At 44.8% G+C, this 23,708-nt stretch overlaps 1 protein-coding gene across 1 annotated transcript in view; it reads left to right on the top strand.

Moving 5' to 3' along the window:
* GLI3 (GLI family zinc finger 3) overlaps window positions 1–23,708 on the top strand; it is a 286,095-nt gene that overhangs the window by 76,463 nt on the left and 185,924 nt on the right. Inside the window, exon 3 of the mRNA XM_060020203.1 lies at window positions 18,420–18,662. Coding sequence (XP_059876186.1) covers window positions 18,420–18,662 — 243 coding nt within the window. The remainder of the gene's footprint in view (window positions 1–18,419; window positions 18,663–23,708) is intronic.

The raw sequence follows: 23,708 nt of genomic DNA on the forward strand, positions 1-23,708 counted from the left end.
GCTTTCTAATGACACATCTAATGACAATTCAATGTCTCAAGGTGGGCCAAAATGTTTGTTGCCGTATTTCCAATGTTGTGGGTATCTCTGTAAACTACGAATCACTTTGTATTTCTCTCATCTACATGGGCTAAATTTTCATCTCCACAGCAACTCCCATGAGGTGAATATTGAACGCATGAAAAATCTCCGCCAAGTCTGGGGTAGGGTAGTTCCTATCCGTTTCTCTGGCCCTTTATTTGTTTGCATATTTTCATTCTCCTTGCTTTAGTGTCCGCAATGTTTTATCTGTCCTTGAAGGACACCATCCTTAAATTGATGAATAGCAAGATAATCTTCTTCATTGATAACCTGGCAACAGTAAACAGGGGCTTAAAAGAATCAGAACCGGCCCCTGGCAAAAGGCTGCCATAGGTGACTCCCCTCTGTCGCTCACTCCCTTGTTTGTCACCCCACCCTGGTTTGGAGCTGTGTTTTCACTTTGGGCATCTTGTTTCTTGGGGTCCCCTTGCCAGGGCCCACATGGACACCCCAGTGTCCTTTCCTCTGGGGCTTGATTCTAATCAGATAGATGCTGAGCTGCCAGCCCTGGAAACAACATCACTATAAGACAGTAACTGCAAGTCCCACCCCATTCATTCAATTATTTATTCATCCCCAGAATGATGCTCTAGTACCTGTGGTATGCCAGGCAGAAGAGATGCCAGAGCTAGCAAGATTCAGCCCCTGCCCTCTAGGAGCTTATATTCTAGTAATGGAGATGTACAAGTATATAGCCCATTGCAGAGTAGTGTGAGAGATACCTTGTAGGTGTCGGGTGGGGAGGGAAGCAGCCTCAGAGGATGGGGAAGGAGAGGGCTGAAGGTGGTCCCTTTCACTCGGAGCCCTTATTCAGGCCCAGAAGTTTGGGGTTGGTTGTGTAGACCCCTGAGCTTCCTGGAAGGTTTGTGAGCAGAGAAGCGACATGTGTTTCTAGAAGGTTTTTAGGCATTGGAGTGAGAATCATCTGGACTTTTAACATTGCTTCGGTTTTCAGAAATCCCCAAAGAGTTTGCTTTTGCACTTTCAAAATTAAGTTTGAATACACGCAATTTTAGGATTCGCAACATTTCCATTTCCCAACGCTTTTGTATTTTCTTCTATGGTTTGAAGCTTCTTTGCAAGACTGGGTTTTACTTTTTTGATTGAATTTTTCAGAATGTTAGGCTGCTCAGTAATTTTATGGAATCTACTTGCTCACTTTTTTCTTTTTGTAAATAAAATGATTTATTTACTTATTAATTTATTTTTGGCTGCGTTGGATCTTCATTGCTGCGTACAGGCTTTCTCTAGTTGCAGCGAGCGGGGGCTGCTCTTCGTTGCGGTGCGCGGGCTTCTCTTGTTGAGGAGCACGGGATCTAGGCGCGCGGGCTTCAGTAGTTGTGGCACGTGGGCTCAGTAGTTGTGGCTCACGGGCTCTAGAGCACAGGCTCAGTAGTTGTGGCGCACAGGCTTCATTGTTCCGTGGCATGTGGGATCTTCCCGGACCAGGGCTCGAACCCGGGTGCCCTGCATTGGCAGGTGGATTCTTAACCACTGAGCCACCAGGGAAGTCCCTACTTGTTCACTTTTAAGGGGACTTTTAGGTGTTGCTTTCTGCGATCAGCCTGGCAGAGCACAAAAGAAGTTCAAGACTTGATACCACCAGTAACTAGATTTCAATGAGACTAGGCCTAAGCATGGCACAAGTGGGGAAGGAGAACCCCACATGCACCAGCAGTGTATTTTGATTTAATGACATGATAAATTGTCCAGCTCATTTATATTTCATGACCTGATCATTGAAATTAAGCTAATTTGTGACTTCTGCGTTCTCACTTTTCATTGTTTATGTGGAGAAATGATTCCATATTTGGGTTTCAGGAATATGTATTTATGAGGGGGATATTTTAAAAAGTAATTGAATAAAAATCCTCCTAGCTCCCATGAACCTCTTGATGTTTTTGCAAATTATTTCAACTCTTAAAACCTTCAAATAGAACAAATAGCAAGACACTTCACATTGGATAAGGAAGTATTTTACCAAAAGTTTTGGTGGTTTCTGTGGTTTCTGTAGTAGGGTTTTGCTTAAAGCCAAAGATTTGCAACTGATCTGCTCTACCTGTCAGGAGCTGCAATCTATGAGTAAGCTTTAATTCCTTCATCATTTCATTATTGCTTTCTCTTGCACTAAAAAAACTGCTCCTAGAATGTGGAGTTTTACTGCATAAATCTAAACCTGTTTTTAGATTTCTTAAGAAATGCATTGAAACACGGAAGTATGCAACCATATTAAAACGCCACCTTTCAAAACTTTATAGTGCAAGTGTATGTACAGGTTTTTTTTTAAGTGATTGTTTTCTGTTTATGCTATTAAATTAGAACTTACATTTTTGCACACACGTTGATTTTTCACCCCACAATGAATTTCAAGTCCATCCAGATAGACCCATTAAAGGAATTTACAAAGGCCTGGGATATTCACATTTTGGAGCCATTCAAATGTATTCTTTCTTTATTCGTTTATTTGTTTGTTTATTTATTAAAGTGTAGTTGATTTACAATGCTATGTTGGTTTCCGTTGTACAGCAAAGTGATTCAGATTCTTTTCCACCATAGGTCATTACTAGATGTTGAATATAGTTGCCTGTACTGTACAGCAGGTCCTTGTTGTTTATCTGTTCTATATATAGTGGTGTGTATCTGTTAATCCCAAACTCCTAATGTATTCCTCAACCAGCCCCCCCCAACCCGCCCCCCCCCCCAGTTGGTAACCATAAGTTTGTTTTCTATGTCTGTGAGTCTCTTTCTGTTTTGTAAATAAATTCACATTCAAATGTAAAAGATAGAAAAAGACAAGTACACAAAGGTTACTTGAAAAGAGTGGGTGGAAGTTTGTGTTGAAGCATCAGGGCAGAGAGGAAGCCATTAAATTGGCCAAATGAGAATTCTTGGAAACCTTACAGACAAATTCAGGAGTTAAGTGCAAGCTACAGAAGGTCAAGGAAAAGAGACGCGGGGGTCAGGAGAGTTTAGGATTATTGCTCGGTGGTTCTGGTGTATACAGAAGAGAGATGGTGTATTGGATAGAGGTGGTGTGGGGTCCAACGAAGACTTTGTCGGAGAAAAGTTGAACAGAGAGAGGCAGCTACACGACAGAGGCAAATTGGTGATGCGGATGAACATTCCTTGCCGGCACCGGGAGGGGTGTGACAGTCAAGGGTGAGCCTGGAAGGGCACTCTTTAATATGGGGCAGACGAGGAGCAGAATGAAAGGAAAGGCAGGTTCCCGGAGGTACGCACCTGTCTTGGTTTTATTCCGAGTAATTTATGAGGCCCTTGGCAAGGCAGACTATGGCCTGACTCATAGAAAGGGGTCAGTACCGCACAGAATCCGTGTTTGGGTGGCAGATCCGTAATTTGTGAATACTGCCGTTATCGGACAGGTTTGTGGTGTAGCTTTGGAGATGAGGTTGAAAGTGTAAAAAAGTGTTTGCTTCTTCCTCTTCTGGGCCACGCCTCCCCAAGAGTCCAGAGCCCATAATGCTTAGGAAGGAAGACAAATAAAGATGAGCTTCCTTTACTCATTGCTCTGTGAGGCTGGCTGCTTGAGAGCCCAGGGGAGGCAACTTCTCTCTGGCTTGAAGTCGCAGTGCTTGCTAACATTCTGTTGAATGAACTGAGAGAGGCATTCATTTTACGGGGAGGGGATATTACATTGGCTAGCTGGACCGTACTAGGATTTTTCTTCCTTTCCCTACAAATGATAGAATAGACTAAAGAGACCCAATAGAATTAGTAAAATTGTCCAGGACAATAAAAGTGCCTGGATTATATGTTTTGGTTGCTGTTTCCTGCAGCCCTTCTTGAGAGCTTTAGTAGAACTGGACCAGACAACGAGAAGAGGATGGAAGAATTTTTATCTGAATGGCTTGGCAGGAAACATAAAGGTTTTCTGCCAAGAAAGAGGAATTTCCACTTGTGTCAGCAAGATGTGAATGAAAGAAGAAAGAAAAGTGCAAAAAGAAATAAACAAAAAATCATACAGGTGCCTTCAAACCCCAAGGCGCAAGGTTTTGGAGCTCCAGAATCATCGTTAATACTATGCTGTTGAGTTGAATGTATCCCCGAGGGGTTAGAGGGAAGTTGACCAGCCTCTTTGAAAGTCTGAATTAGAGGAGACTCAGCAAAGACTTTCCCAAACCGGATCTTGTCCAAACCTCCTTCAAGAATGTCTGCCTGGTCTATACGCCCACACCCAACAGCTGAACAAGCTCCTTTTCCTTTCCAATAGCCTCCTCCCGACATTGGCTTAACTGTCCGTTGGTCTACAGCACCAACCCTGTGGCCTGTGTTTCTCTTCTCAGGTGGTTCCAAGTCTAGAAAAATCACAGTCATAACGGCTGCGAGGGCAACAGCCATTCGTTTTTACTGGTCTGCTTTGCTGGGACACACGGACACCTTGACGTGGTTGCATCTGTATGAATCCAGTATAGAGAATGGCTGGCCTGGGCCAGTTTGCATGCTTTGTGTCAACTCAAGCAACCCTATACCCCGCTGGAGGCAATTTCTCACACAAGTTGCCGAAACACTTTCTCGGAACCCTGACTGAATTTGCTTTTGCCTTTTGGTTGGGAGATTCCCAATTTGGTGGGAACAGGAAATCTCCAAGCTCGCTGTTTGCAGGTTCCTCCTCCATCCTTATTAGCAAAAATACGTGCCAGTCTGGGTCATCCTGCCTTCAAAAACAGATCAGTAGGGATTATATCTGGCTCAGCAGAGGGCACATTCCCTTGTATTTAAAAAGGCACGTTAAGTAGCTTGATGTGTGGGAAATGACCTGTGTCACCTTCAGCTTTCAGGGAGACTGTGGCACTTTTGACCAAAGTGTACGTGTTTGGTTTGTGATTGTTCTGAAAAGAACAAAACTCAAAACAACTGCAGACACACCCTAAGCTGGATAAGGAAACCGATCTTGAATCACACACATCTCAGATTTTTTATTTAAAATTCATTACTTATCACAGTGCTTAACACACTGAGAGAGGGAAAAGTCAGGAAATGTTTTCTACCTTAAGGTTTATGAGAAAGGCCCAAATCTTCTTTTCCCCGCCATATAAATTGTCAGGTTTAGAATTATAGGGAACTGATTTGATCGCCAGCTCACTGACCTGTGACTTTGGGGAAGTTCATCTCTCTAAGCCTGTTTCGTTCATCTGTAAAGTAGGATGATGTTAGTACCCACCGTAAGGTTTGGAAGCACCAACACTATTGCTTTGAAATGGTGCTGCCTTATTTTTGGTATGTATTTCTCAGGTGTGCTTCATCGTTTCACTGATGGGGGTCCTGAGATGGGCAAGTCAGGGGTTGGCACACTTTTTCTGGAAAGGGCCAGCTAGTAAATATTTTAGGATTTGCGTGGACCCTTCGGGCCCTCTGCTCTTATAGGGATAAGCCATAGACAATACGAAAATGAGTAAGCCTGGCTGGGTTCCCATAAAAGTTTATTCATGGACACTGAAATTTGAATTTCATATACTTTTCACGTGTCATGAAATATTCTTCCTCTTCTGAATTTTTTTCCAGCTATTTGAAAATGTTCAGTCCATTCTTAGTACACAGGCCATGCAGAAACAGTCTGTGGGTGTAAGTTGCCAACAATCATCCTGAGAGAATTTGCCTGATCATTTTTAGTATTGTTCAGGGAGAAACAGCAAATGTATTTCTTGGGAAGGTTCAAGTGTCTCAAGTCATTGGAGCGAACCAAGCAGAGAAGAGATTGATATTTTCAATGCAAATTTCAAGCAGGCATGCTTTGTAAATGTTGATTATGGGCCTGATCCAAGATACATTGAAAAAGTGGGTGAAAGAGATGGCCAGTTAAATTATAGGTCATTAACTTGGATCCTCTTTCTGGTTGTGAAACAGCGATTATTCTCTCCCAAGACCTCCAGCCTGGTGATTGGCGATGGCTCATTTTATATAAGGGGAAGCAGCAGCCCAGAGAAATCCTGTGACTCGCCTGAAGTCCAACCAGTGTAACAGTAGAATCAGTCCTGGAAACTTAGCCATCCACCTCCTGACCCAGGGCACTTGCATCCCACTGTCCTGCTTGGCATGATTATCAAACAGATAATGAGGAGATTAGTGCTGGTACCCGGCATTCATAGATGCTATAATTTATAAAGATCCTTTTCATATTTTGTTTAACCTTCAGGAAACCCTGGCAAGTAAGCAGGGCAAGTTTTATTGTCTGCTCGTTAAGTGAGGCAACTGACAATCTGATATAATTTAAGTTACCCAGGGTCACACACCCATGAATGCTAGAGGCAAGTCTGGGACCTAGGTGTTCTAACTCCTTTTATTATATACCATGTTGCCTTATTATATATACGATATGGCACTTGATGTCATTAATATCCAAACATTAAAAAAAAAAATTGAAAAAGAAAGAACACCCTGCCCTGGCTCCAGCCCCTGGCAGGAATTTTTAAGTAGAGGTTTGTGTTATGAGAATTTTTTTGCTTTCAGAATGCTGCACGTGCCTCCTGTAAAACGTTGAATTAGATGATTTGATTTTTGGTAAGTGGCCCATGTACGTTTATTATTTATTTATTTTGGTACTTTTTGCTTCAGCTCATTTTGGCTAAACAAAGCACTGCTGTATTTTTATTGCATAGCCCATCATTAAAAGAAATTGAAAAGACGCGTGTTAGTTTGCATAGTGCAGGGATGGAAATCTATCTGGCACTTTTAGGAACGGTCACAATTCCTAATAGTGCATTTTAAGGAGTCTGGTTTTGTTCTTGATTAAAAAAAAAAAACTCTCTGAAATTTGCTATAATTCGATAATCGTCTTTCTTGGGGGAGAGGGTCTCAGCTCACTGTGACCCTGGTGTTATCGACTTACGCAGCATTCCCTTCCGGCCTGTGGGAGGGGAAGTATACTCGGGGGCCACATGACGGGCCTTTCGCTTGTTGGTAAATAATCCACGCAAAGCTGCTCCCAAGCGCACGTTTTCCCCTCTTTTCTACAAGCCATATGCTTCTTTAACCATTCGACTTACGCCCCTTTCCATAAACTACACACAGCTTTAACTGTTGGCACTATTGTTAACTTGAACACAAACCAAAGACTCAGACGGCTTCTGGCATCTAAGTCCGCAACACAGTCCCCCAGAAGATGGTGGTAAATGTTCCTTTGCACAAATAGCCGTTCAGAATCTGGAGACCCTGGATAACAGGTCCTTCGGTTACAGACTGAAGTCTCCTTCCCTGATAACTTGTATAGGAAGAGGTAGAATAATTTTAACAATAACGATCATCTTCACTTATACGTATAAGGAAATGACAAGCGAATCAGTGCTCAGCTTTCAGAGACTTTACGGTAGACACTTGGCAGGCGTCACTCATCATGGATAATAGATGAGAAAGTCCCCAAGACCTGGCGCTGAAGGATGGCCTGAGGCGGCTTGCTTAAACTTATTAAGCCTCAGGGTACTTACCTGAATGACTGGGCGGATGGGACCGAGTACCTGGTAGACTGGTGAGCAGCCAATGGGATTAATGCCTTTGCCCTGGGCACACGACTGGCTTTTAGTACAAGCTCAGGAATATGAACAACAGCCGTGGTTTAATGATAATTTCGAATGCACTTTCCCTTTATACCTTTCAGGGGGTGCCCTGGTGAAAGCTGAGTTCCCAAGTTTAGCAGGAAGTGATGTTAGGGCATTTTTGGTACTTGTTTGGAAGGCACTCATGTATAGGTACAAAATAATTAAAAAGTCGCATAATTTTAAATAAAGGAATTTATTGACATCTCCATAAATCGCAGCATCATTGTAAGGTGTTAGTAATGCGTGTGAAAATAGCCTAGCTGGCGCTTACAGTCTTAAGAGGTGGGATAAGTAGTTTAAAACAAGACTACAGGAGATAAACGTGTGGGATAATTTTTCAATATATGTGTACTTAATTTGGACTTCTCTAGAGAATTATTGTGAAGATCATACTTAGGATAGAATTAAAACCAAGAGTAAAAGAAATCGGCTATATCTGCAGTCTCAAGTGGTTGGGAAATACAGAAACATAAAGGAAAAATAATCCATAGAAATATTTTCATGCTATCTTGGTGCGTTTTTTAAACTTAAAAAAATTTGCATAGAAATAATTATATATTTGTCTTCCTTCCTTAAAAAATTTGGAGGCATGGTGGTCTAGTAGGTGAGTGAACTCTGAATTCCAGTTCAGGCTCTAGCTGTGTTTTCTTGGATAAATATGCCTCAGTTTTTGTATCTATATAATGAGAAGCACAACAGTATTTACCTCATAGGACTGGCACGTAACATCTTAGAACAGTACTTGGCATTCAGTAAAATCCTTTCCTTATACTCATTAAAATCCTTGACTGCACTGTATTTAATGATATAATATTCCATCCTAAGATAATGGACCTTAATTTTGTTACTGAGTTTTCCCTACTGTAAATAACACTGGGATGAATATCCTTGAATATACATTGTCTTCTTTTCCGATTTTTTTCCCTTAAGATACATCCTGGAAGTGGGATCATTTGATACAGCCGATGATGGAAATATTTTAATAGTGTGAGAAAGTGACTATCCCTTTGTATCCTCCCTAACACTCAATATTATTGCTTTTGCAATTTGACTGTAATATTCCTCATTGTTTTGGGGTACAGGCTTTATTAGCAAAGGTGTGTAAGTTCCTTTAGGGTAGTAGTTAGTCTCCAGTGTAGCAGAATCCAGTCTGCTACCTGTTTTTGTACGGCCTACGAGCAAAGAATGGCTCTTCACATTTTTCAATGTGATGTGAAAATTACATGAAATTCAGATTTCCGTGTCCGTAAATAAAGTAGTGGGACACAGCCATGTTCATTGGTTTATATCTTGTCTGTGGCGGCTTTTATGCTGCAGCGGAGTTGGATGGTTGAGAAGTTCGCAGACGTATGCTAGGGCATTGATCAGAATTCAAATTCAAATTTATCTTGTATTTCTTGACGCTGAGTAGAGAGGTCCAACAGCTAGATCTTTACGTGGGAGCTTTAGAGTTCGACTGCCTGGGCTCCAGGCTCTGCTTGTGAACCGTCTGTGTAACTTGGGTAAGTTAACCCAGCTTCTCTGTACCATAGTTTCTTATCTGGCAAATGAGCAGAATGACATTGTCTTTCTGATCAGGATACAGTGAAGAGTAAGCAAGACATGTGAAGCCCTCCCTATGTCATAGTAAACAAATTTTAGCTGTATTTCACTGGTACATGGTTAATGGATTTGAATTGGTCGGAAGAATGAGTGAGACTAAAATTACTTGTATTTTGGAAATGTGGATGAATTTGGTCTTTTGTTTCCTTAATCGCTTTTATTGGGACTTCTTGAATATAAAATGCATTCCCCTGGTGGTGGGACATTAAGTTCTCCTGAATGTGTCTGGAAAGCTAGCAAAAGGGCAGAAGAAAGGTCTGACTGTGTCCTGGTTTCTACTCTCATGCAGAGGAGAGTGGACGATTGGTGTCTGCCCCGTCCAGTTGGTCAGAGGAGGGGAGAGCAGTGGGGGTACCAAAGCATCCTGTCTTGGCTGTGACCATAAACATGGGCTTTGGGGGAGATTAGGTTTTGTAACCATTCCTGCTTTACTCATAGTATCTGAGCCATTCCTGGAAAGTGTTTCCCAAAGTTGCAGACCTTTGTGGCTAAGTAGCTAGAAGTAGGCTGACCTCTCTAGTAAGAGCGTGAAGAATCAAAACGTGGTGTTTTCATTCGGATTTCTCGAATGCACATTTCATAACTAAGGTCAAAGTGGGCAGTGGCTAGAGGGACCTTTTGTGGTTAGAAACCTGACCCCAGGCAGCCCCTGGCCTTGCCCGGAGGCTGGGTCAGCAGAGGCGAGCGCCCTGGACCATCCCTAATCTTGTCCCAGCGCGGGTGGAACCTCCAGCTCCTTTCAGTACAGTAATGATATTCGCTTGATATTTAAATGCCCTCTCTGGAGGGTCTGATTCCTCCCATGGAGTAAGCGTGGTCTTTAAAATGTTATTAAAAATATAATACCACCATATGCTCAGGCTTTCTTAGTACCCCGCCTTCTAAAAACAAAAAACCAGGCAACGTAAACACACCAGATGAAGCCAGTTAAATTTGTGCTCACCCCTGCAATTTAAAATATGGTGGAAAAGTTAGGAAATGGGACTTTGATGTAGGGACGGGGACAGGGTGGGCGCGAACCTGGGAACTGCCATTCAAAAGTGCGGCCAGAAGAAGCTGTCACACACAGAGATTTTTTCCTGCCTACCTTGAAAAGAAGAGCAGGAATTCCCTGGAGGCCCAGTGGTTAGGACTCCGCGCTTCCGCTGCAGCGGGCATTGGTTCGATCCCTGGTTGGGGAACTAAGATTCCACAAACCGCCTGGTGCGGCCAAAAATAAAAAATAAATAAAGGAAGAGCAGGCCCTGCGTCCTCCTGTTGGACAGGAGCTGGGGTAGATCTCCAGGGCGATCGATAGGCTTGGTCCCATTGGAGGATGCAGCTGGCAGCAGCAGCCTGGACCCTCTAGCCTTGTGAACAGACATTTCACTCTTTCTGTTATGACTGTGGGTTGCAGATGTCATTATGGAAAGTTAACTGCTCAGGTCTGTAGGTGCAAAGCAAGGAAGAGGGACTCTTCATTCTTTGCTTATAAAACACTCAAACTGGGCCTTCCCTGGTGGCGCAGTGGTTGAGAGTCCGCCTGCCGATGCAGGGGACGCGGGTTCGTGTCCCGGTCCGGGAAGATCCCACATGCCGCGGAGTGGCTGGGCCCGTGAGCCGTGGCCGCTGAGCCTGCGCGTCTGGAGCCTGTGCTCCGCAACGGGAAAAATAAAACACTCAAACTAAGTTCTCAAAGAAATCTCTAATACTTCAATGTTCCTGAGACTGTTACTCGCAGATAGGCATAAATGCACTATTAAGCAGAAGGGAAAAAAATGGGGCCCTCTTGAGAATTTATTGTACTGCCTTTGATGTCACTAATTAACTCACTCTGTGTAAGCAGCGACTAGCAACTAATAGCAGGCTAATAGAAGAAGCTTCATGACATTTTAGAATTCTTAATGCAAGGAAGGGTCTTCGCGAGCTCAAGGAAAACAAGGAAGATCTCTGTTTTATAGGAGAGCCTGCCGGGACCCTCAGGGGCCTGTTGTGGTCTTTTTTTTTTTTTTCTCTTCCGAGGTACAGGTGGGGCTTGACTAGTGCTTTCTGTCTGGAAGTTTGAAAGCTGGTTCGTAAGGCTGGGTTTGTGCTGGGTGATAGTGGACCAGGTCACAGCGACTCTTTGCTGTGCACATCATTAACGCCGAGAAGCATCCTCCCAGAGGTGGGCTGGGGTGTGGACCTCTGATTGGTGAGGGTTCAGAGAGAGGCACAAGGAAAGAGAATGAAAACCCTATAGGCCACAGGGCATGCCTGGTGAGGACTCATATGTGAAGCTGATGGTGTGATTGGCTCCTGATTTTTCAGATGGCAAGGAGCCCTTATTGTATGATCTTTTTAAAAAGGCAAGAGGCTGCTTGCTCTCTGCTGCCCTGGAACAGCCATGTCAGGTTTGCCCTTCCGTTTATCTAAAGTCTCATCTTGCTTTCTCTCCACTCTTTCTATCCCAGGAGCCCCTTTTGAAGCTGGGTGGAGCTCTGTAAGCTGAGTAGTAGGGAGTGAGGCCAGAAATTGCCTTGGGTTCAGTTCTAACCTACACTTGGGAGCAAATAGTTTCTGGTGAAGGGCTGGTGGGGTATGGGTCAGTCTGGACTATGTTTTGTACTTTGGCAAAAAGAACTCTAGAAATGTTAAAACAGTTATGGCATTCGTACTGCTCTGATTGAGGGCGTTTTGTACTCTCTCTCCTTCCCCCTTGGGATCTCCTGGTTGACGAAAGTGGGGAGAGAGCGCTACCCGTTAATCCTTGAACCCATGATCTTTGAGGGAGGGTTGCCACTTGAATTTCTCCAAAGCTTCACATCCCCCGGCAGCCCGCTCGTGTTGCAGGCCTTGCAGTCGGTTTAAAGGTTGCAGACAAAGCGGAGAGCTCTCCCCCATCCATCTGGGCCACTCCCTCTATCATCACTCATTGTGAATGGGAGATGTATGTGTAGCCGCATAAGGGCGACGTCTGACCCCAAGGACATTGGAAATGTTCTCAGAGAAGGCATTGTTTACTCCTCCCCTTGGAAGCCAAACTCTGAGACATTCTAGGGAGCAGCCTCTGGCTTAGGCATCCCTGCAATCAGGATGGAAAGAGGCAAGATTCTGCTTATAAAAACTACAGGAACTTACCCCCAGCCCCCAACTTCCTGGCATAATTCTACAATGCTTACGAATGTACTTAGCCTCTTCTCTTTCATTTCTGATCTCTCTTTGGTCAAAGTCGTAGAGAGAATTCTGAAACAGGGAGGCGAGGACTTGGGTTCCACTGGTTTTTATTCAAAGAAAATCAGAATGTAAATAGCCACAGAAATAAAAGCTGACAAGATGCCACCAATGTATAATAGGAAAACATGAAATAATGCTCTTTCCAAACACAGCCTGGCAATTTCCTGGGAGGAGAGCAGAAAACGATGCTCTGTTGCTTGCTCAGAAGAGGAAGCTGGGGCCCCAGGCTTGTGGGAGCACATTAAAAACGGCAGCAACACACAGATGCCATTGGTTGAGCCTCAGCGTGTGAAAGGGTGTGTGTGTGTTTGTGTGTAGCCTGTGTAGGGCATATGTGTGTCTTCATGCCTGTGGGGATAAGATGCTTCATGGTACTAAGACCCTGAGGTTGGATGTCTCCCTGTGGATTTGTCACTGGGACCCTCTGGGTGCTTCCCAGGAGTAGACTTATGTTGATAAAAACTTAATAGGAGAGTATCAAAGGTTTGAAAATGTCTGTGCATCAAAATGTAATTACTTTTTTCCCCCTTTTATGGTGGTTATGGGGGTGGAGGCTGGGAGTGCATCCAAGTTCCAGGTATCATTCCCCAAACCTGCCTGGGAGCAGACGTCTCGTCCTGTTAACAGGACTTTGTGGCCTCAGTAAGGCGTGGCTGGGATTCCTCTTACATCACTTACTCATCAGGGATGTGGCTGCCTGTTTCTGATTAGGAAGCTGGACCTAACACCTTGTCCTGCTGCAACAGTGGGTTCTGGTGAGGATCAAGTGAGATGATCTAAATGATAAAGCGCTCTGTAGTGGAAAAGGATTATTTATTTTCTTAAGGAAGGGGGCGACGTCTGCTGGTGAGGGGTCAGGAATAGCCCTCTACGTGTTGATGAAGCCTCAGCCCTGTGTTTTAATGCATTTGAAGACGACTTGATTATATCGTTCAGTTTGCAAATGATGAGGTTTCACAAACGCAGACCTTATTAAACACGGAAATATTATTTTCTTGTTCGAATCCCATTCGCCTCGAAATCTTTTTCGAGTATGCAGTCTTCCCTGCCCCCCCCCTTAACATTTTGTGGCTTCTGTCCCTCTCCCCAGCCGCCCTGTCTTTTGGGCTCACTGAAATCTGAGTGCCACTTTTCTTGGAAAACCTGATATTCTGACTTCAGTTTTGTAATTTAATGATGGAGAGTTTCCTTAGTAAACCAAATTTAGAGTCCTAGAATGCTTATCTTATATCCAGACCTTGAACATAAAAGGCATTTTATACCGCAATTGTTCATTTAATGAGCAATTGCAGAGTGCAGGCCGGTTAAGGGATTGAGCTATATGCACTATTATTGCAAGAAGTATTCCGAAATACCAGAAATAGGACGTAAGCTCTGATCAGGGAGACTGCGAGCACAATTACCTTCTTTTCAAATCCTTCTGTGACACTGCAGGAGGAAAAAGGACTTTGAAACTTGAAAGGAAAGAGCTTGCTTTCAACCTCAAAAGCTAGGAGGAAAGGGCTCTGAAATTTGCTCTGAATTCCCAATTCACCATTAGCCTGTTTCTTCCTTTAGCCTCAAGGCATTCTCCGCTTTTTGAAAAGATGTTAAGAAATTCAGTCACAATAGAGAGCCTAGTTCTGATGTGTTTCCCTCGGTCCATTGAGGTCTGGGCTCCAGCCTTTGTGTGCAGTGAATTGAGCTGAGCATCTAGCTGGTTGGAGAGAGGTGAATGAGCAGTTGCTGTGCAGTGGTGAATTCTGGCATAGAAAGAAGCTCCCCCTCTTCCTTTATTTTCCAGCATGCATTCCTGTACAACCCTTGCTAGTGGCCATATGTGGCATCGAGCCTGTTCTTAAGTCAATACGGGATCTTTGGTTTATTGCAACTCTTGTTAAGTTTGTCTTGTAATTGAAGCTGCTGTTGACCTTGCTTGGGGACCGTTTGTAAAACCGTTTATTTAGCATAAACTGAAATAATAAACCCTCCTTCTCTCGGGCTGATTGTGATAGGGTGACATTAGTTTGATTTAATGATTAGCCAGCCTGACCCTTCTGCTGGAGAGAGCGGGCTTGAATAGAGAGAGTTCACTCCGAAGCACTCAGAAAGAATACTAATGAGCTTGTTAAATTTAGCATGGCTCCAACCACTTTTAATTCCTCTAATGGGAGCAAGCACTGCCTGGGAGAGGGAGAGGGCCAAGGCGCAGGGGGCCAGGGAGACACCGAGAATGTTCCTCGAGGGTCTGCACCGCTAGAGAAAGCCCACCGAGAGAAGTTTGCAGAAAGTAGCTAGCCAGAGCCTGGGACGAGTTGTAAGTATTTTGATCTCTTTTGCTCTGTGTCTCCTGTGTCTTGGGGGAAGAGAGGAGTGATGCTTCTAAAACGAGATTTCAAGGGACAGCTTAAAATCCGTGTTCCTTTCAGAGGTGAGCACGTGTACCTCCCGGGAGTTCCTCATCCGCTAATTCGGTCAGGGGGACAGGAGGTGTTCGTAGTTAGTGATGCAGCCTAGGGTTTTACTTTTCTATCTGAAGAATCCTCTGAAACTGTTCTTTCCATTCCGAGGCGAAAGAGCACTTGTTTCCTGGGTCGCGAGGAGAAATCGTCCAGGAGTTTGTGAGCGTCCACAGGCGTGTGTGTGTTGAGTCCTGCTTCAGGCAACACGATTACTTCCTTTAAACCTTCACTGTAAACGGTCTCAGCAGCGTTGGCCACGAGGCCACTTCTGAGTTTGGAGAGTTTATGGCACTAAGCGTGTCCCATGCCATGTGGGTTGCCTTTGGAAGAGCGTGGAAGATCTGCGACAGTTTCTAAAGTGAGATGCAGGGGCAGCTCTCCCTAGGGGGTTAGGAATTCCTTAACTTCCCCTGGAGCACAGCTCTACAGAAGGCAAGGGGGTCCCAAGTGGGATCCCGATGACAGTTTTGAAAATAATTTTCTCCTGAAGCTTTTAGTGAATTGCATGTCTCAGTGTGACCCCCGAGCTAGCAGCTGTTGAACGGAGAGAGGCATGAACAGTCGCCTTGTGTTTGGCTGTTCACGTCCATTGGCAGATGCTTCTGGAGGACTGGGCTGTTTGCTTACATTTTTGCAGCCGACTTCTGCTTGTTGCCATGGTGGACAGTATGTTTCTGTCAATAATTTGGCCTGGCGTAGCCTGTCTGCTCTGACTCTCAAACTTTATTGAACAACTCAGCTCAACTGAGCAGGATTAGACAGCTCTCGTCTTTTTGGCTTGCTGAAGTGGTTGCTAAATTTATAAGAGCAGGCAGGAATATTGCTTGGAAAGTTTCCTTTCCACTGTAGAGTGCACGCCTTCAAGCCTCTTAGCTGTCTGTATTCTGGGGCATGTGTACTGTCAAGTTTTCATCTGAATGCCCCTCAGAATCAACTCAGTACACGAGATGAACTTCATGAAATAATCGTCTGCTGGAATGTTCTGGAGGGGGAGGGGAGGTGAACATTTGGGAGCATTGACTCTTGTATAAGTCAGTCTGATGAAAGTTTCCACGTGAAAAAAAATTCTGGCCTGCATTGTACTTTACTAAGGGAATTCATTCTTGTTTTCAGTATCAAATGTTTGCACTTTGCCGATTTCTTGTTATAATTTGATATTCACGCATGTTGTGTTAACTCTCACGAAGAAAATAATTCTTAGCTAAAACGTCACCCCCCACCCCTGTTTCCACGTACCCCGCCGCACGACTTCCTTCGCCCACCGGTGGGGAGAAGGTGGGAGGGCTGTGATCAGACCGTGCCAATTACTCAGTGATTCGCGAAGTTGGATGCAGATGCTATCCGTAGAGGCATCGTGTCGAAGAAACTCACTCTGTTATAGGGATGCCGTTTTAAGAGAAGAAAAGTTAATTTCTTCTAGGAAGATTAAGTCAAGGGAATCCTGTTTTAAACCTGGAACAGATTAGTAGGGCTTGGTTAGTCATCTTGCCCAGAGAATGCTAATTATGTGTCACAGCCCCATTTGATAGGGGCTTTCTGGTTTTCCAGATGAAGGTGCCTTCTGCAGAATTTGCCCCTCAGCGCTATACGGTTGGAAGTGGGAATTTGTGTAGGCGCAAATTAGTGGAAAACATGACTTTGGTCATTTGTGCATTATAGGAATTTTTATAAAACCGACTAAGAGTTTTGAAGTGTTTTTGACACCTTTCTGCTTTTACGTCACTGCAAACCCTCGTTCTATAGCCTGCAACTTTACTGCTGATGAAGTATGGGAGTGGCCTAGGGCCTAAAAGTATTAGTCAGAAGGGAAAATAAAAATGTAGGTTTTTTTTTTTTGAGTTTGTTTTTAAATTAGCAAAAGCATGGTTGGAATTGCTCTTGTAAAGATCAATGGGTGAAAATGTGGGATTGCACCATTTTCTTTTTTAGTAGTTACTTGATAGATTAAACTCATAATTTATCCCATCATTACAAGGTTTTGGGGTGAGGATCTGCACAGAATAACGCTAGAATAATATTTCACAGTTATCCAGCAGTAGTCAGCAAAATTACTGTAAAGTCCAGAACATACCGCATTGCCTGTTCAGTTTTGGAAGTCATTTGCTAGGCTAAAAAAAAAAAAAAAAAAAAAAATACATTGCTTATTTCTTCAAGTCCCAAACATAGGCAGAAAAATGAGAGTTTCTACTGGCTTTAGGTAGTTCAAATTATTAGGCATCACAAAACAGTAGTTGTTCCTTTAGTTTGTATTTTCACGCTCGTTCAAATTTATAGCTATTCTTCTGAATTTGTCAAAAGAGCTGTGAAATTGCTAAGGCATACTTCTTCTGTTTCGTTCAGAGGCTCTCAGCCAGACACACCTGCTTTCTGGGATACTTTGAAGAGAGGTTTGTGTATTGAGATGAGATGAGTTCAGAATCTGCTCATCTAAATAGTACAACAGTATTATTATTTATACCCAAATATAGTTTTTGTTTTGAGAATCAGGAACAGGAAACAGCTTTCAAACGAGGTGTCTAAGCAGTGTCCCAACAGCTTGGTTTCTATCAGCACTTGTCTGCCAGAGCACAGTCTGTGGATTAAACACAGAGCTTGTGTGGGCGTAGTTTAGAGTGTGTGTATGATTCTAACAGATGAAGCGGTCCACTAGTTGTGGGTTCCGATCGCCCGCTCAGTTTGATTTTGTGCCTCGGCTCTTTGATCTGCTATTACAGAAAGGTCGTCCAATCACATTGGCAGAGAATCATAGTGGACAGATGGAAAGTTCTTACAGATGAAAAGGAGAAGTATTAGGGAGCTGGCATTTCAGCAAGCCATTGCTTACATGTTGGAAGTGACGTCTGGAGCCCACCAGAGCATGGATGTAGATCAGTGTAACTGATGTCCTCCACACCCGTAGCCTCACCCCGTTTTCGTCTTAGCCCTCAGCTCTGCTCTGTGGGCGGAAGCAGGAAGTGTCCTGCAAGGGGCACTGTAGGTTTCCATGATTGGCATCTTTATCCCTTGGAACCAATGGGTTTTCTGTCCCATGTCTGGCTCTGTTTCATCTCTCAGTGGGTCACAAATCTGACTTCAAAAAAACCCCAAATCACAAGCACTTTGGGATCGCTTTCTAACGGGTCCTCTTCTGAGGAACAGAGGTCCCTCGCTTCCCAGATCACCCGGAGACCTGGCTTCCTCAGACCAGGGGAAACTGGACATCCACAGCCCTAGGCTGGCGAAACTTCCAGTTCCATGTGGGACCCGCGGGGATACTGGAGAGTCCCCGCTGAGCCTCCCTGGCAGATTCGGCTGGAAACCGGGGATGAGAATTTGCTGACCCCCTACATCTCAAGTGAATAGGCTCATTTCCTGCCCGCCTTCCTCCTTCGATTCGTATCTTGGACCCTCATTCATAAGCAGTGTTGGCTTGAGACTGTCCCGTCGTGGTGTAGCTTTCAGAGTTGCCAAGAATGAGAAATAGGCTTCTTTTGCGGGGGTAGATGGACGGAGAGGGAGCCCTAGTTGATGGCCGCTCACAGAGTTTCCGTTTCCCTTCCTTCTTCAGAGGATGAAAGTCCTGGACAGACCTATCACAGAGAGAGAAGAAACGCAGTCACCATGCAGCCACAGAGCGTGCCGGGGCTTGGCAAGATCAGCGAGGAACCTTCGACATCCAGCGACGAGAGGGCCTCGCTGATCAAGAAGGAGATCCATGGGTCCCTGCCCCACCTGGCCGAGCCCTCCGTCCCCTACCGCGGTGCTGTGTTCGCCATGGACCCCAGGAACGGCTACATGGAGCCTCACTACCGTAAGTGGTCCCCTCCCCGTGGCACTTGCCGTAGGAGCCGCGGCAGGCTCTGCGTGTGTGGGCGTGTGTGGGCACGTGTGTGCATGCGCTTAGTGAATGAGGTATTTGGCGTGTATTAATTTATACAAATGGAATTTATACAAACGTTTAATTGACTGTCTGCTTTACTGCTTACTTCTCCCACATCCTGTCCATGCCTCTCTTTAGGGAAAGCCGTTTCCGTGCATCCCTAAGCAGCTCTCAGGCCTCGCAGGGGGTTGGAGGGCCGCCGTCAGGAAGGTGTCCATCTGTGGTTAATCCACGTGGACCTTTCCCGGGAGCTAGAACCAGGTTTGCTCCGCCCAGGTAGATGCTGCTAGAGGAAGACTGGTAGAGGGGGGCAGTTACTGAAGTGGGAGGCATTAGCAGATGTCTTTAACGGCAGCCATTCCCCCTTTTCAGTGATTTGTGTGTGTTTGTTTTTTTGCTTCATTGTTGAGGAGGAACAAACCTCTTCTAACCAACCGAGGCTGAATCCCTTCCTATGGAAGATTTTTCCATGTGTCCTACCTTCTTCTGGAATCAGCAGACCAGAAGACCTCGGAAAGCTCCTTTTCCATCACTCAGAAAGTTTAAGAAATTAATGAGGGCTCCGAACACACCTATACAACGGTTTTCTCCCAAGGCAGAAACGTAAAGGAACATATACAAGGGTTCAGTTTATTTCTGGCCTGGTTCTAGTTAAAAGACATGTAATTCGGTGGTGGAGTAATGAAGTTCACATTGAGATGCTCAGGCTTGCAGCTCTTGATTACAGATTTATCACCTTGCCAGGATACAGACCTGCTCCGACTCCAGACGGACCATCGCGCTCCAGGGAGGGGGGACTGGTTTGCGTTTCCCTTTTTCCACATCGTTCAGAAATTTTAGTGTTTTAAGGCAAAAGGTCATTAGCCAGATGACTGATGAGTGAGGACAGCTGATTAGTGCATGGTTTTTGGCTCAAGAAAGTACCCAGGATAAAAGCTAATTTCATCCCTTCATTAGTTGGCTTGAAGCAGAGGGGAATGTTCACTCATCAGGGTGCAGATCAAAGAGCTTCGCACAACCTTCAGTCTCAGTAAACGCTCCTTCTTCCTCCCCCCAACGAGAGTATATTGTTGGTAAGGATGGAAGATACATTATTTTCTTCGGTGGAGGGAGATTTCTTTTAAGTGGTCAGAGGCATGGAGGAAAAGGTCTGATGGCTTCTTGTTCGCTTTTAAAAAAGGCTACAACTTCTCTGTTTAAAAAGTGCTTATCAGCCCTGTGGCTACAGTTGTTACTTTTACGGATACAGAAATAAGGAGGCGGCGTAGTGTGTATGTTCCTTTCCTTCCCTCTTTAGAGGTTTCTTTCATTTTATTTGATTTCTCCTTTATTTTCGGAACGAGAGTTTACAACAGTGTGGGTAGGGTTTTTCTCCGAGCACATTCCTAAGTTTTCTACGTTGTATTTTTGTGGATGGGTCTGCATTAGATCTCATCCATGCAGAAAATTGGAGGGACTGTACGTACTCTCGACCTATGTTAATATTCCCGGAGAGTGCGCTTACTTTTGAGAAAAGATCGAGTCCAGATTATTCGCCACACGTTCCCTGTCTTGTTTTTGCCCTTCCATGGGAACACAACTTTCCAACTTTCCCCATCTCATATTTGTGTTGTGTGTTCGATTCCAGATGCCCACTAATTGGTGAGGTAGTTAATTGGTCAGGACAGCTGCCCGAAGTAGGCAGATGACTGCTAACTTTCTGTCTGTGCCGTCCAACTTGCAGCTTGCCCTCGGCCCGTTTGTTCTAACGGTTTGCCCATTGAATTCTCTCCCCGTCGTTTGAGGGGCCGGGATCTCTGCACATCTGAGGCCCTCCTCCCCTCTCGGTGGTCCGTGTGTGCGACCCCCCCCCCCCCCCACTCCCGGGCCTCCAGTGGAGTACGAACTAGTCCGGGGCATTGAAGAACTCTCGGTGGCTCTTGGAACTGTCCACTGTCACCTGTTTAGGGGACATCGCACCCATAGGTTGGTTATGCTTCAGCTTTTCCCACTGCATTTTCAAATCACTGTTAAAATCACACGGTAATTTATAACCGAGGTAGGTTGTCTGTCACCAAACGCCATTTTGACCCACCCTCTCAACGTACTCACTCATTGGACGTGAATAAATGCTATCGTTACATACATCGCATGGATGGGGAGACCTAGGGATTATAGCTCAGCAACCAGGGCACTCAGGTTCCAGCCTCGCCGCCTACTGGCCGTGTGACCGTTGCCAAGTAGGCTTGTGCTCTCAGGCCCCTCTAAGGATCCCTTCCTAACTGTTGAATGGGAGTGATGTAAGACCCCCAGTCCCATGGCGTCCTTGTGACAATTAAGCGAGACAATGCCAATAAAATACTGAGTACCATCTCTGGCTCATGGCGAATGCATCGGAATCATTACAGTAGCTGTTTCTCCTCTGCCCCATCTTTCTTCTCCTGTTCCTTCCTCCTTCTTGCCCCTCCTTCCGTTCCGTCGTCATCATCATCATCCATGCCCTCACCACCATCTGTAAGTGATGCGTTCACTCTCCAAACCGACGTGTTTTTTTGTTTTGTTTTTTTTTTTTTTTTTGGTACGCAGGCCTCTCACTGTTGCGGCCTCTCCCGTTGCGGAGCACAGGCTCCGGACGCGCAGGCTCAGCAGCCATGGCTCACGGGCCCAGCCGCTCCGCGGCATGTGGGATCTTCCCGGACCGGGGCACGAACCCGTGTCCCCTGCATCGGCAGGCGGACTCTCAACCGCTGCACCACCAAGGAAGCCCCCGACGTTTGTTTTTTTTTTATCAGAGTTGCAGTTGTGTTCGGTTCAGTGCAGACTGGCTTGTCTGCGCCAGACCTGCTTTCCTCCGTCCCTGAGGTTAGCATCTTCTATAAATACAGATTACAGATGGAGTGAGTTGTAACCCTTAGGGAAAGGGTGTGCGGTTAGCAAGGGGTGCCGTGGCCCTGTGAACAGAATCCTTTCTCGATGAACCTTAGTGGACCGACTATCATTTTTTTCCTGTTTGGGGAGTAGAGAAATTTTAAAGCTTTTACGTGAGTTGGAGTTTTAACCTTTTAAATTCCTAGCAGGAAGTGTTTTATGTAACAAGTACAAACTTAATACATGTGGAAAAATAAAAAGTATAGGGTTAGGTGTTCATGGTAAATAATTTAAAGATGTCCTAAAACTAAGCCTCAAGGGGTCAGTGGGATATGATGTTTCTAGAACCCTGTTGGCTTATTTCATCTTCTACCAGTATAATGAACTTTTTTTTAGGTACCTTGTAATAATATTTATCCACCTCCCGTGGATTTAATTATCCAGATAAACGACTGATGGGAAGCTGAAACTGACACATCTTCCAAGAATCTTTTAGTGTGTGAGAAAAGTACCCTCTTCTTTAAATGAGCCGTAAAAGTTTGGCCACGTTTCTTTACCTTGTCTCAGTCGGCAGCCTTGTCTAGAACATAAGTTCATTGCAGACCTTCGGTAGCTGACGGTTCAGAGCATCTTTTCAGGCCGTTCCCTTTTCCTGTGAGTCGTCTGCCAGCCCCACCAGACGGTCGGAGGGGAAAGACTCCTCTAATCCAGTGTATCTGGGCATGTGAACTCTCACAGTAATTCCTGCGTTTCTCTGTGGTTGGAAAATGCAGACGTTCCAAGATGCCTAATTTGTGCTTCTATATATACTAACTTTGTATTTCTAACGTGTGGGCAGGCTTCCTGTAAGACCGGAAAAGGGAAAATCGCTTTTCCCCTCAGAAGGACATCTGTAAAATTTTTATTGCACAACACTCTGTTATCCTTGGGTAGGCAATGTTGCATCTTCACAAATTGCGCTTAGGCGGGATTCAAAGTATTTTCGGTTTTGTGGGTTGCACTTAAAAAAAAAAAAGGAAAAAGAAAACCCCAGGATAGCGGACACTTCAAACATTTGCAACATGTGTTTGGAATAAAATCCTCACTGGGGGATCGGGGGGTTTGTCTCGCCGAGGGTAGCTGTGGATGGGGTGTATGTCAAGGCAGGAAAGTTGATGTTCAAGCTGCATGGCTCAGACCTGGGGTGGTGCTGACAGGCTGGCTGCTGCAGGATCACTAACGCTTTATAATTGGGGAGAGCACGGGAGGGGCCAGATTTGGGGAATCTGACCTCCTTGTCCTGGAGTCAGGATAAGGATCCCCATCTCCGGCCCAAAGATTTCTCAGCAGTTTTATTCTACTCCTGCTTCATCTGTAGCCAGATATTTCAAACCACCATCACCCCCCGCCCCCCGCCTTCACTTAACCACTGTGCATTTCTTCTTTTATAAACTTACAAGGCAGGTGACATAATAGTTAAAGCATTCCTGTGCCCTGGCCGACACTTAACTTTCATTCTCTTCCCCATTACAGAAAACATGTGTTGCATTGTCTTCTGTCTCACTGTGCGGAGTCCAGTTTTCTTAACGGTCCCTGCAGGGGTCTTGGTGGGGAGTTTCTTGGAATCACCAGTCATGTCATACAGATCCCCTGCTGGTTTTGTTAAAGGCGGGGAGGGTTTAGAAAGATGCCCCCTTTTCTAAAATTTCAGGTCTCTTTTACAGTTTTATAGTTGTGTGAAGACTGCTTTGCTTCTGCCCCCAACTGCTCCCAAGCAGTAATTCCTCCTGGAAAATATGATTCATTCCTCCATGTAAATGCTTTGATTGAAAACATACCGCTGGTATTCTTCCTTGTTTCCCAGCTCGGATGACAGAACTATTAGTTGCTAATTAGCAAAACCTGAGGAATTAGCTTAAAGAAAAGAAACTGAATTTTTAATTGGCTAGCATTTGTCTTCTGTGGAAAGCTGATGTGCTGAGCCCACTTGCCTTCTGACGTGCTAAAAAAAAAAAAAAAAAAAGGGCATGGAAGATGTTTCTTCTACCTGTCTGTCTTTATATTGGGTGACTTTCCACACTCTTTAGAAATACGTTTGCTAAGTGAGGGGAAGGGAAGAGGTGTATTTTACATATTTAATAGACGTACCTG

Source organism: Delphinus delphis, chromosome 9 (assembly GCF_949987515.2).
Source record: "Delphinus delphis chromosome 9, mDelDel1.2, whole genome shotgun sequence".
Classification (NCBI taxonomy): Eukaryota; Metazoa; Chordata; class Mammalia; order Artiodactyla; family Delphinidae; genus Delphinus; species Delphinus delphis.